This window comes from Hippopotamus amphibius, chromosome 1 (genome assembly GCF_030028045.1).
Source record: "Hippopotamus amphibius kiboko isolate mHipAmp2 chromosome 1, mHipAmp2.hap2, whole genome shotgun sequence".
NCBI classification, from domain to species: Eukaryota; Metazoa; Chordata; class Mammalia; order Artiodactyla; family Hippopotamidae; genus Hippopotamus; species Hippopotamus amphibius.
The window spans coordinates 141777809-141792827 of NC_080186.1; the positions used below are offsets into that span (position 1 = coordinate 141777809).

At 37.8% G+C, this 15019-nt stretch overlaps 1 protein-coding gene across 3 annotated transcripts in view; it reads left to right on the forward strand.

The window, feature by feature from the left end:
• The window catches only part of GABRB2 (gamma-aminobutyric acid type A receptor subunit beta2), a 246355-nt gene that overhangs the window by 88314 nt on the left and 143022 nt on the right, over positions 1-15019 (forward strand). For all 3 annotated transcript variants that reach the window (XM_057747527.1, XM_057747516.1, XM_057747538.1), the window contains exon 4: positions 5133-5353. In XM_057747527.1, the coding sequence (XP_057603510.1) occupies positions 5133-5353 (221 nt within the window). The remainder of the gene's footprint in view (positions 1-5132; positions 5354-15019) is intronic.

The window sequence follows — 15019 nt, forward strand, 5'->3', positions numbered from 1 at the left end:
AGAGAAGTTCCTTTACTTTAGCATTTGTTGTAGCGCTGGTTTGGTGCTGCTGAATTCTCTTAGCTGTTGCTTGTCTGGAAAGCTTTTGATTTCTCCATTGAACCTGAATGAGATCCTTGCTGGGTAGAGTATTCTTAGTTGTAGGTTCTTGCCTTTCATCACTTGAAATATATCATGCCAGTCCCTCCTGGCTTGCAGAGTTTCTGCTGAGAAATCAATTGTAAACCTTATGGAAGTTCCCTTGTATATTATTTGTCATTTTTCCCTTGTTGCTTTTAATAATTTTTCTTTGTCTTTACTTTTTTTTAATAAATTTATTTATTTATTTATTTAATTGGCTGTGTTGGGTCTTCGTTGCTGAACACAGGCTTTCTCTAGTTGTGGTGAGCGGGGTCTACTCGTTGTTGTGGTGCGTAGGCTTCTCATTGTGGTGGCCTTTCTTTTTTTTTTTTTAATTAATTAATTTATTTATTTTATTTATTGGCTACCCTGGGTCTTCATTGCTTCGTGCGGGCTTTCTGTAGTTGCAGTGAGCGGGGGCTACTCTTCATTGCAGTGTGTGGGCTTCTTATTGTAGTGGCTCCCTTGTTGCGGAGCACAGGCACATGGGCTTCAGTAGTTGTGGTAGGTGGGCTCAACAGTTTTGGCTCGCAGGCTGTAGAGCGCAGGCTCAGTAGTTGTGGCACATGGGCTTAGTTGCTCGGAGGCATGCGGGATCTTCCCGGACCAGGGATCGAACCCGTGTCCCCCGCATTGGCAGGCAGATTCTTAACCACTGCACCACCAGGGAAGCCCCATGTGGTGGCCTTTCTTGTTGTAGAGCACAGGCTCTAGGCACATGGGCTTCAGTAGTTGTGGCACATGGGCTCAGTAGTTGTGGCTCATGGGCTCTAGAGCACAGGCTCAATAGTTGTGGTGCACAGGCTTAGTTGCTCCGCGGCATGTGGTATCTTCCTGGGGCAGGGCTCGAACCCTAGTCCCCTACATTGGCAGGCAGATTCTTACCCACTGCGCCACCTAGGAAGTCCTGTCTTTAATTTTTGTCAACCTGATTATTTTGTGTCTTGGCGTGTTTCTCCTTGGGTTTATCCTGCTTGAGACTCTCTGCACATCCAGGACTTGTGTGGCTATTTCCTTTCCTATGTTAGGGAAGTTTTCAACTATAATCTCTTCCAATATTTTCTCGGGTCCTTTCTCTCTCTCTTCCCCTTTTGGGACCTGTGTAATAAGAATGTTGGTGCATTTAATGTTGTCCCAGAGGTCTCTTAGGCTGTCTTCATTTCTTTTCATTCTTTTTTCTTTATTCTGTTCCACAGCAGTCATTTCCACCATTCTGTCTTCCAGGTCACTTATCCATTCTTCTGCCTCAGTTATTCTGCTATTGATTCCTTCTAGTGTATTTTTCATTTCAGTTATTATATTGTTCATCTCCATTCTTTAAATCTTCTAGGTCTTTGTTCAACATTTCTTGCATACTGTCCATATTTTTTCCAAGGTCCTGGATCATCTTCACTGTCATTATTCTGAATTCTTTTTCTGGAAGGTTGCCTATCTCCACTTCATTTAGTTGTTTTTCTGGGATTTTATCTTGTTCCTTCATCTGGTACAAAGTTCTTTGCCTTTTCATTTTGTCTATCTTTCTGTGATTGTGGTTTTCATTCCACAGGCTGCAGGATTATTGTTCTTCTTGCTACTGCTGTCTTCCCTCTGGTGGATGAGGCTATTTAAGAGACTTGTGCATGCTTCCTGATGGCAGGGACTGGTGGTGGGTAGAGCTGGGTGTTGCTCTGGTGAGAAGAGCTCAGTAAAAGTTTAATCTCCTTGTCTGCTGGTGGGTGGGGCTGAGTTCGCTCCCTGTTGGTTGTTTGGCATGAGGCAACCCAGCACTGGAGTTTACAGGCTCTTTGGTGGGGCTGATGGCAGACTCCAGGAGGGCTCATGCCAATGAGCACCTCCCAGAACCCCCACCGCCAGCATCCCCATCCCCGCAGTAAGCTGCAGCTGCCCCCTGCCTCTGCAGGTGACCCTCCAACACCAGCAGGTAGGTCTGCTTCAGTCTCCTATGGGGCCACTGCTCCTTCCCCCTGGGTCCTGATGTGCACACTACTTTTTGTGTGCCCTCTAAGAGTGGAGTCTGTTTCCCCCAGTCCTGTAGAAGTCCAGCAATGAAATCCCTCTGGCCTTTGAAGTCTGATTCTCTGGGGATTTCTCCTCCCATTGCCAGACCCCCAGGTTGGGCAGCCTGACATGGGGCTCAGAACCCTCATTCCAGTGGGTGGACTTCTGTGGTATAATTGTTCTCCAGTTTATGAGTCACCCACCCAGCAGTTATGGCATTTGTTTTTGTTGTGATTGCACCCCTCCTACTGTGTCATTGTGGCTTCTCCTTTGTCTCTGGATATGGGTTGTCTTTTTTGGTGCATTCCAGTGTCTTCCTGGCAATGATTGTTCAGCAGTTAGTGGTGATTCCAGTGCCCTTGCAGTAGAGAGTGATCATGAGTCCTACTCTGCCATCTTGAACCAATCTCCAATACTCACTTTTCAAATCCAGGAACTTGGTATATCTCTCCATTTACTTATGCTTTTGGCTGTGTTTGTTTGAGTGTGTGTTACTTTAAGAAGATAAAAGAGAGAGAAAAAATAAAACAAATAAGAAATTCAACATTATAATGTGTTTTCTTCACATTTTGATTCTCTGCCAGTCTGCCTACTGATTTTTACTTTGCACAGTCCTCAGGTAGTGGCTTTTTTATTCTTTCCAGCATGGTTAGCTGTGATTAGTGGGAGAGAGAGCCTGTAGTAGGCTTACTCCATCTTGCTCGGCAATAAAAGTTGATTGGTTTTAGTTTTGATTGTCTAAGTCATTCTTGCATGGTGAGGCCATGGATTGTGGACTACCCAGAAGTGTTTTACTTGTTTTTTCAGTTTGAATAAACCAGCTGTGAGACAACTTCCTGAAGGTAGGCTTGTTGGATGTATATAAAGGATGTTTTCTACATAAAAGTTCAAAGCATTTATCCTGAGGGTGTGAGGGTCTGGGAGAGAGGGTCAAACACAGAGCCATTCTTTCCTTTTATGTCCAGTAACATTTATTTCGATTCAGCAACTTCTGCCTTTCTTGACAGTGTCATGATGTGTCATTTAAAAATAGAAGAAATGAAAATTGATGTGACAGTTAGCAGAATCACCAGGGTCTGTCTGGGAGCATTTCTTAGCAGGCATTGCCTTGCTGACAAATAGTAGGAGTTAGCATGTGACTCAGGACCTCACAACATTACCATTTGTTTAGCAGAAAAAGGAACACAATTTCCTGTGTCCAAACACATCTTAGCTGACGGATAACACAGTTTGGAAGGTGCTGAAGTTTATCTCCCCTAAATCTTAGGAGGGCTTGTGTAGCTCTATCTTCTAATAGAGATAATAATCGAATTTTCCATTTTATCTCCAAGAATTGGAAATTACTAAATGTGTTTTCTCAAGCACAATATAAATTGCCTATTTTATTTATGGCCAAGTTTTTAGGCCATTTATAACATAGAGGCATGTAAAAAATGTAGCTGATCCATTTTCTGTTCTCTAGTTATGTAATTCATGTCTTCAAGTTTGTTTTTAATATAAATCAAGATGTTATGTTAGAGATCCTCAGACTAATTCTTTAATAAAGCAAAGTGTGATAGAACAGTCCAGAGCACTGACTAAAGTAATCCACTCAAGTAAATGTCGCCTACAATTATTTGATATGCCTTTAGGATATTAATATTCTTCTGTTAGAAGTTTGAGTCTGTACTTCTCATTCAGAGGTGTGCTGACTTCTGAATGAGATAAAAATTTGTGTATTTGTGAAACCAGGGAAAATATGTAAATTTTTTGCCAGAGGATTATACTTTTCCTATGAAACTGTTTAATGTTTTTAGCAGGTAATGTATTGCAAGTCATGGTTTAAAACTGCATAACCAAATTAAGATGTATAAATCTCAGCAACGGTTGGAAAAACCTCAGGGGCTGCACAGAGATTGAAGTGTGTATTTTATCAACAAAAGTAGGCAGGTATGTGCAGAAATCCAATAGGCATACCTTATTGGACATTCATTCATTCATTATTTGTACCCTAGGACTGTGCTGGCTTTCAGGTTGCAGAGATGATTAATACATAATTCTAGTTGTTTTTTTTTTTGAAAGCCCTCAAGGAGGGCATTGTGAACTGATTTTAAAATAGAATGGTAATTATCCTTTTCAAATGAATATTTGGTCCTTCATTTAGTCATTCAGATGAGGGTGAGAGAGCAATTACGTTGTGCCCATAGGCCTCTAATGGAGAAAACATGTCACAATATGTATGTAAATGCTTTATTCATAATATATAGCTTTTTGTAGTTTACAGATTGCATTTGAGTTATACATTTAATTGCCGTAATAATCTTCTGATAGATCAGGGATGTATTAAAAGCCCCATTTATAGTTTATGGAACTAATGTGAAAAAGAAATTATGTAAGTTTACATCCTAGAAATAGCTGGAAAATGCTGGAGCCTGAGACTCCAAGCCCAGCACTCACTTTATAGCAACCACTGTTTCTCGAAAGGAAAGAGCCTAGCCCGATGATCTAGAATCACTCAAATTCTTATGAAATACTAACTGAGCTAATATTGTTCAGATAGGCGGGAAGCTATATAAGGTTCAGTATAAAAGTAACCTCCACTAGGAAGCTCACCTTGATTAGACAGATTGAGATTCTCATTTATAAACTGTTATAATTACTATTGTAATAAATTAACCACATTTTACAATTGTATTTATGTTCCACCTAAAGCAATCATGGGTACTCCACTTGAAGCAAGACAAATTAATTGTTAAATAATTATTCTTTACCATCTTTCTTCCTGAATAATGTATAATAAATTTCACAAGGATATGCTCTCTTCACTTCTGTGTTTACCGTGGTGTCTGACACATAGAGTTAGCTCAGTAACAACGGGCTTTGTAAATTAATATATTTGCCTATATGAGAATAATATATGTTTATGGTACTTGGTTGTGTATATTCTCTTGTGAATGCTGAAGTGTTTCCCTATCTCTCAAGTCCATTTAGGTACAAAATAACCATTTTTTTCTTTTATCTTCTCAATTTCACAGGATTATACCTTGACAATGTACTTCCAGCAAGCTTGGAGAGATAAGAGGCTGTCCTATAATGTAATACCTTTAAACCTGACTCTGGACAATAGAGTGGCAGACCAGCTCTGGGTGCCGGATACCTACTTCCTGAATGATAAGAAGTCGTTTGTGCACGGAGTGACCGTCAAGAACCGCATGATCCGCCTGCATCCAGATGGGACGGTCCTTTACGGCCTCAGGTCTGTAGCGTCCATTTCAAAATTGAACTTTCGCTGAACACAATAGTTACTGCTTTTTATTGGAGTGGAATATTGTGCTGTTTTCCTTACTCCTCCTTTAATTCTGCTGATAAGCAGTTAAACCTCCTATTCAGTAGACATCTGAAAGCTTAGGGTAGCATGTTTACAAAGGGACTTAACCCCAGCTAAGCCTAAGTTTTTCTGAATTATCTTCCAATATCAGCTGCTGATCCTAAAGCTGCTTTCTTTAAGGAGTAGAGATAAACGATATCAAAATAGCTTAGACACGGGATTTCTTTAAAGTGGAAAAAAATTATGAGTGCCAAATACCTGTTTGAATGTGGCAGATGTTCTGTTTCATAAATGATTCCCACGCTCTATGAACTGGTCTGGTCCACTGAGGACAGGAGAGCTTTTTGTGCCCTCTCAGCTCCAAGGAGCAATCAGACTTGCAAATAAATAAAGCCATCATGTCAGGTTTATTAATAATGGATTTACACTATTAAATGTACCTTTCTATCGGAAAAGAATTGTGATGCTCTGCTCTTTGGAGGGTGAATTGTAAAATATGACAGTTTCTTCTTTTAATTTTGTATTAGATGGTTCCCTGTAAAAAAGATGAAGAAAAAAGATACCTTTCTTACTGTGAAAATATTGCAATGTCTTCTGCATTTTTGGGGAAGAAATTCTGTATTCTGAAATGTTCAATTGTCTCTGATATATTCTGTTTTACATAAACATGTGGTGACTTAATCATAATAATGATGATAACAGTATTATTATTCATTTATTGAACACTTGTTAGGGGTCAGACATTGAGTGAGTATACTCCATGCATTATTACAGTTATAGTAACTTACAACCTCATAAGTTAAAACTGTAGAGATCTTTATTTCAAATGAAGGCTGGTATAACTGGTCTAAGATCACAGAGAAAGTAGGAGATGAAGATGGAATCTGAGTTCTGTTCCAAGTTCAGAGCCAGAGCTTTTAACCATTACCCTGGGATGCCTCTCACTCCCACATTTTTCTTATCTGTTGTATCTCATTTTCGTTATCTGCTGTGTTCAGCGTTGCTGACTGGTGCATTGTCTTAAATCCTTGTAAGCCAGCTTCTCTACCTGTTTGTAGAGAAAATGGCATTTGTTTATCAAGGGAGAAAGAGAGTGAGGCAAAGAGAGAGCATGTTTGTACTGTGTCAGCCACTGGAGGTAAAGAGATGAATTGGATACAGATACTGCTCACATATGGGTCTTAGGCGAAAAGAGAAACAGTGGAAAGATAAAATAAGTTGACTGGCAGTGTCTGCAAAGACTCCAAGAAAGTGGTGGCATTTGAAAGCACTTGTGGAAAGAATTATTTTAGCAGGTACATTGTACTTAACTTATTACTTAAAATCAACTACAAACATATGGTATCAGAAAGACCTTAAGGAGATAGTGACCACATGGGCAGTGGAGGAATGAAAAGAGGTTGTGCTTACACCTTTTAAGAGTTTAACACAGAGAGAAGTCAGAATCCTGAAGAAGGCAGAGAGAGGCATAGAACTAATAAGTTATTCATTTAGCAGGGCATGAGCGGGGAGAGATCTGGAAAGTGGCAATTTTTGGCTAAGCATCACACCCAGTGCTGGATGCATTTTGCCCATCAAATCTTCACAGCAATTGTGTAAACATTACTTTGTTTTCCTTTTTTTTTTTTTTTGGTGGTACCCACATTTAGAGCAGAGAACCAATTATGTTCTCTTTGCTATACCCAGCACTGAAAAAGCCCCGACGCTGTAAATAAGCTCAGTAAAGATTGTCAATGAATTCTGAATGCACATATGCAAAGTTGGATGGGTGGGAAAAAATCAACAATCAGAATGTCTTTGAAATTGAGCAAGGAAAGAGAGGGCTAATATAGACGATTCCCTAAGAGAGGGCCAATATAGATGATAAATATGGCTTTTTAAAATCACTAAGCCAATAATCAGACAAAAAAGGATGGTGGCTGTTCATTCTTATCATTTAAGACCAACTGGACATCTTTACTGTAAATCATCACTCTCTCAGCCCCACTTACAACAAGGGCTGTTGACAACATATGCAGGTTCCTGAACGTATAACATGCATAAAATTCACACTTCTGGAAGAAGAAGGCTCGTGGATTGTGTTTGTTCTATTAGTTGTGTAGTTAATTCTGAATTTTAAATTGATAAGAGGTTTTTCAGGAAGTTTATAAATGTCCCATTCCAGTTTTTACTGATAAATAGAACAATTTATTTCATGGCTGAAACTTAATGCAGGCCAGATATCCCTTCTCAACAGCAGAAGGTTTATTTGCAGCAAATAAGTAAAAGGAATTCAATTAAAATGTTGGATTGATTCAGATCTACCTAGTCCCTCCTCCTACTTACTCACCCCCGACCCAGTCATCCTCTATTGCTGACAGTCTAGTAAGAAATTTATCTTGTGTCTGTGTTCACTAGTGGCTGCAATGACACAGCATTTAGAATAGTAATAGTATTAATATTAGTAGTGGGTATTCATTAAAAGACTTAGCCTGTACTTGTCACTGTATTAGAACATGGCTTATATTATTTAATACTGACTACAAAGTGGTCACTACTGATTTGCTTGTTTGGTTGTTTTTCCATCTGACATGAAGATACTAAGGAACTTGTATACCAAGTAATGCAGCTACTGCACAGGAAGGCATAGTAGTTTGAGTACAAAGGTGTTGCCCTTCATTATTATTCTGTCCTATTCCTTAGGTACTGGCAAACAGAAATAAAGAATAGTAGAAATCACCTGAGAGCATGTAAGGAAAAAAAGAAGGTAAAGAGAAGTGAGATGGAAACCCCTTCCATTAGATCCATAGATACAGACGTTGTTCTGGATTGATAGAATAACTCCCTAGAGAACAGCGGGACTGAGTCATCTGAGGAAGGTGCATCTTTAGGTTCTGAGATTCACACAAGTCCCAGCTTACTAAGGGATGATTTTTGCTATGTGGAATCCTGAGGCACAGACAAGATCATTGTAAAGAAGTTGGTAAGGGCAAGGTGCATTCGTTGGAATAAGGAGAACTGAAAGGCAACCATGAAGACCTAGACATAGAGATCTGGGACAAGGAAGGCTTTAAATATAAGACAGTGACCAAGAAATTGGGTAGAACAAGGCCTCTGGGCCAAATGTCATGCATGTTCAAGGCAAAATCCTTTATGGACTTAAATCCTTTATGGACGTAAATGCCATTGAGATGTGCAAAAATTGGCGGGGATGAGGGGGCTGGAGGGGAAGTCATTCGAAGGATCTGAGTAAGCCTATTCTGTAGAGTTTTTAATGAAGTTTTTAGGTATTAGAACATATTAAAGACAAAGTAGTATGCAAAATATTAATGCTTGTTGAATTTTATGGTGGATATATAGGTGTTTGTTGTGCTGTTCTTTCAACTTTTCTGAATGTTTGAAAATTTCCATGATAGAATTTGGAAAAGAAAAAATGGCGCAGGAATCTCTGGTTCTATTATCTAGGAAATAGCATTCAAGATTTAAAAGTCTGCGTCATACAGAGTGAAGTAAGTCAGAAAGAGAAAAACAAATTTTGTATATTAACACCTATATGCGGAATATACAAAAATGGTACAGATCAACCAGTTTGCAAGGCAGAAATAGAGACACAGATGTAGAGAACAAACATATGGACGCAAGGGGGGAAAGGGTTGGGGTGGGATGAATTGGGAGATTGGGATTGCCATATATACATTACTAATAAGAAAAAAATATATCAAATTTTATACTTTTTTAAAAAAAGATTTAAAATTCTGCAGCCAAAGAATGGTATTTCTGATCCCTTAGAGGTAGAAAATTACCTACAGGTGACATGTACTTTTAGTAGCTGCATCTGAAAATGAGGTCATGTCATCTCAGAGGATGTATACTCAGTGGGTGGGATCTATGACTGCAGACAACCAGGCTGAGCCATAACCCAGGGAAGAATGCTCACAGCTCTACACTTACAGCTTGGATAACCTCCTTGTGCAGTCATCCTCCTGCAAGGCTGTGCTCATTGCTTCTGACTCTACAGCAAGAGCTCTGAGTCCACTCATGCTGAAACAGTGTGTTTGAATACCATGCGTTTTAAGGATAGAGCTCAGTTTATCGACAGATTTGCATTAAGGTAGTTCAGAAAATGAACTTGAAAAGTTCAGAAAATGGAGACTGAGATTTAGAAATACAGGAAATGTTGTAGGCATTGTTGTTATAGGCTAGGTTGTAACAGTTTTCATTCTGGTTGGGTTTTTGTTTCCGCATTGCCAAAATCATGGATTTGCAGAGTCCTCTCAGTTATTCCATTACTCTTCAGCTTGATGATCATGTCAGAAGCACATAGTTCTGATGCTGTGCAAAGAGATAAGTGGGCACAATTGGGCAATGCCACCAACTTCCTTAACAAAATATTATGATAATACAACTTGTATTTTAGTTTGGACTTTTGTCACTGACCTCTTGTTGAACCTTAAGCATCTTCATCAAGTTTTAATTTCCTCATGTATAAGAAAGGCGGGGATAAATTAGATAATGTCATTTCAGCAACCCAGTCATATTCTGAACCAAATGAGATCAATGAATGTAAAAAATTTTATAATCTGACATCAGACTGGAAATTGAAATGATGTATTTGGAGGAACATGGTAATTGGTAGGTAATAAGTGTGCAGTGTTACTTAATAGTTGATAAACAAATGGATAGTGGGGATATTTGATAAATAAACAGAAGGCTGAAACAGGGAAAACTTTAGATATCAAGGAAGTAGTTTTATATTGTATAATTTTACCCCAGGTATCTTTTCATGATTCTATGAAGACACTCCTTTGTCTAGAAGAAAAAGAACAAGAAGAGCAGGAGTCAGCAAGTCCATTGAAGAGAATGGGAAAGGTCTAGGTCATGCATGTCTAAACTCAAAAAGGGGACTACTAAAATCCTAAGAGGATTGTCAAACAGTTTTGATGACACAAACCTACGGTGGAGCCAGTTATCTGCAGCCATTGCACTGGCAGCCTGAGATGAAGAGTAAGGAAACTAGATACCTAGCTTGAGACTTAAGTGGCCATGACAGCCTTTAGGAGTTGCCCTGTAGCCCCAAACCCAGCGCCTTGTTTGTAGCACACACTCAGTAATTTTCATTTAATCAAGCATTGTATAGTTTCTCTTAAACCAGGCCTTTCCTTTTATCCTCATCATGTCTTATCATGCATCTCTTTTCTCAGCCTTGTTTAAAGATCTACAGGAGTAATTAAGAAAAGTGATGAATAATGTTATTTTTCAAGTCTAAGTTTATAGTTTGTGACTAAAGAGTAATAAAATCCTTAAATATAATAGATTCTTACCTTCACTCTTGGCTAGTTGGTAACTCAGTTATACCAATGTGATCATATAATAAAATACCTCCTTTCTTTTATGATACTATTTAGATATTTCTGTTGGGAGATATGGCTGGAGGTGGGGAAGAGTATTTTCTTGGGATTATCCCAGGTATAGAAGTGGTGGCAACGGACTTTTCATTGACTAGGCAGAAGAATTCCTAGCAATTTATAAAGCAAATACTCCAAACAGATTAACTGTATTTTATTCCAAAATAAAATTGACCCAATCAAATCATTTTCAGAGCACTTCAAGGAAAAATGGCATAGAAAATATAGGATTTCTGCTGATGAATCCAAATAAAGCACTAACAAGTAAAGATCAGGTTTAATCTGGTGTTGACCTGATATAATAAAGAATGTTACATAGGGATAATTTAGACTGTTATTTATTTAATATAGGAGATATTTGTTAGAATTCAGAAAGCTAATGAATAATTACACAGATCAGGGAATCATGAGATCTGCATGCATTCTAATCTTACATTTAGTGATTCTTATAACTATTGATTTAAGTGATTTCGAAAGTTTATTCTAGTTCCAAAAATCTCAATACCTGTGATTTTGCTAATCTATGATGTACATATTTTTAGGACTCCCACCTCATTATGCATACAGCAGTATTTAACATAATATTTCAGTGCTTTGGCAATTATAGTTATCTTCTTGAAAAAAATTTTCTGATTAATTAAGAAAGCAAAAACAAAATCATTGCATTCAGATATACAAGAAAACCTGAATTATCAACTCATGGCATCTTTTTGTGAATGTAAAAATGTATATTTTTTATTAAAATTTAGAATCTGAATCCCAATTAGACTACATATTATTTATGCTGTCATTAACATTATATCATAAGCATGTTACCACATAATTAAAACTTCTACAAAAACAATTAAAACAAAAAACATTCCCTGCTATGAGATTTTACATAATTATTATTAAACATTTAGAAAATATAGTTATCAAAATAAAGCTACCCTAATCATGTCATCCAGACTTAATAATCATACTTGCTTTATACTCTTCTAGTTATTTTTCTAGTTAAAAACCATGTAGGTATTTTCTCATAAACACAGATTCACATTATACATACAATTTTGTGATCTTATTTTTTCTTTAACAATAAGTGTACCATAAACATGCTTGACATGTCAGTAAAACTCTGCTCACCATCATTATTTAACCATTTTAAGACATATTTTGGATATTATTTCTTTTTTTTAACTAATTTATTTATTTGCTGTGTTGGGTCTTCGTTGCTGCACACGGGCTTTCTCTAGTTGCAGCGAGCAGGGGTTACTCTTCATTGTGGTGTGCAGGTTCCTCATCAAGTTGGCTTCTCTTGTTGCAGAGCACGGGCTCTAGGTACGTGGGCTTCAGTAGTTGTGGCACACAGCCTCAATAGTTGTGACACACGGGCTCAGTTGCTCCGCGGCATGTGGGATCTTCCCGGAGCAGGGATCAAACCCATGTTCCCTGCACTGGCAGGCAGATTTTTAGCCACTGTGCCACCTAGGAAGTCATGGGATATATTTCTTTATCCAGTATAGGATATGGTTTGTGGTTTTGATATAAGCTGAAAGATGTAGTTATTGCTATAAAATGCAGGACTACTATTTCAATTTTACTTAATATTTTAGTGACAAACAGGCAAAGCACTTTGCAACACAATTTGTGATCTTGTATTTGTGCGATTGTAACTTTTGGTGTCCCTGGTTAAATAAATGGCTCAGGAGATGTACTGATGCTGGTTATTAGGGCAGTTCTTATGAAAGGAGTGATTTTCTTACTCTTCTGCTAATAGCTGATCCATCTAAAAAATAGCTGTTTGTCTTTCGGTGTGAAGTGGGGAGCCCTTGACTTCATGTGTCTGTACACCTCCAATATGTAACATTAGGTCAGAAACATGTCACTTCTGATTAAAGGTTCACATTCTTAAAGAAAGATTCAGCAGGAAGCAGAAGGCAATTCAACCACCTCCTGCTATGTATGTTCTGTCATTGGGAAAATGGCAAAGGATAATGTTAGCCTGTAATGAATTTAGACAGGCAAGGTTTATTAATTTTATCTTCTTCCTCTATTCCTAAAGGTTTACCACAGGGTATTAGGCAAGTGAATAACTGAGTAGCCATCTCACACTGAAATGTAGTCTATTAAACATTAATATATCAATTTTTTTTACTTGGATTTCCTAATTGGTTTAATTCATTTTCATAGAGATATTGAGTGAATGTATTTTGTCAAGCAGAACAACAGATATTTTATTAAGAAGAACAGTCCATCTGGTCAGAGTGTGAGACCCTGTGCTCTAGATTTCTCAGTTTTCTAAGCAGGAAAAATCACCTTCATCTACCTCCGCCTATGTGGGAAAAGACACGTACATCCTCCTTAGAGAGCTGTCATTAATTTTTAAAAGAATTTCTTGTCCATTATTTTTCCCTATAAAATGTAATTATTTTGATGAAAAGTGAATGTTTTTAGAAGTGATTTCTGTCATCTTCAAGTTAACCTTCTTCATTATTATAGAAAAGAAGAAGGAGGCTCAGGGAGGGAAGTGATTGTGCCAGACATCACACAGACAATTGATGGCAAAGCACAGAGCAGAGTCCTAACCTCTGCCTCTTCATCCAGGGCTTGTTATTTTTCCTGCTGCTGTTGGAGTCATTTGGTTACTTGCAGTCATTGCAGTCTGACTGACCTCAGCAAATAAGTCAAATCCAAATTGAAAATAACAGAATCAGAATCACACCATTCTTCAGACGTTTCCCAGAATTTAGGAGTCCTGAGAAATAATCCAGGGCTCTTTTTGTTGCTATATTTTTGCTGGATTTTTAGATAACATTTAAAGAGGAAAAGAAAATCTTCCTGACTTCTTTTTCTCAACTATTGCTGACACATCACATTCCTGTAATCAGTGAGTTTTCTTTGCTACCAGTTAGATGGGTCCCTAGTTGTCCTCATGTCCATTGATTTCAGTCAAATGAGGGCTGAATGTGGCAGAACCGAAACCAAAGATGTACAAGGAATGTGGTGGAAACGATGCGTGGTCAGAGATTCCAGGGGTTTGGAAGCAGGGAAGATACCAGCTGCCCTCCCAATAAAGATATGTGTCTTATATCACAAGTCCAAAGAATGAGTACAAGGTATCATTGAAGTGGGCCTTGTCTGCAAAGAGAAGAAGCCCCGAAACCCCTGAGGCCATGCCATCCATTGGCTTGTGAATGTATCTGTATACAGCATGGCTACACATAGTGCAGTCAGAAGTGGCACTTGCGTATTCCTGATTTCACTAGGAGCGAATCCTCTGGGTGACGAGAATGCTAGCAGCATGAAAGAAAGCAGATCTTTATTTTGTTTTGTCTCGTTTCATTTTATTTTAATTTATTTTATTTTAAGAAAAGTATTTCCCAGTGGATGATTAAAATTGTTGCTGTTGTATATATGCTTATGTGCATATGTATATGTTACTATTTATAGATATAAACATATATACCCATTTACAGATGTGTATTTATGTGTATATGTATGTTCTATATACACACACACACACATATTTGCAACATTTTTTCTGTTTGTTTTATATTAAAAATGAAGAAAACAGAAGTGATTCCATTAAATCAAACGTGAATCAATGCCAGTTATCCTCACAATGTTTAAAGATAAAGTTTTCTCCAATCATATTTGGTGTATCTTTTGTTTCAGCCTGATTTCATGAAATCAGTGACTTTTTTGGTAGCTTTTGCTGGCAACTTGCTTGTTAGCAAACAGGAAAATGTAGAGTTAGACCAGATTGCTTTTGCAGTGAGTTCACTCATGATAGTTTTAATTACACAAAGACCTGTTCAAAGCAAATATATATGAACACATATTTAATTGAGATAGTTGAAGTAGTAGTAGTGGTGGTGATAATAGTAAAATTTATTGGGTACTTCCTTTTATTGTTGTTCATCATACAAATTTATTTTTAAAAATTTATTTTATTAAAGGATAATTGATTTACAATGTTGTGTTAATTTATGCTGTATAACAAAGTGATCCAGTTATACATACATATATATTCTCTTTCATATTCCTTCCCATTAGGGTTTATTACAAGATATTGAATATAGTTCCCTGTACTATACACTAGGACCTTGTTGTTTATCCATTCTGTATATAATAGTTTGCACCGGCTAATCCGAAACTCCCAATCCATCCCTCCCCCCTTGTCAACCACAAATCTGTTCTCTATGTCTGTGAGTCAGTTTCTGTTTTCTAG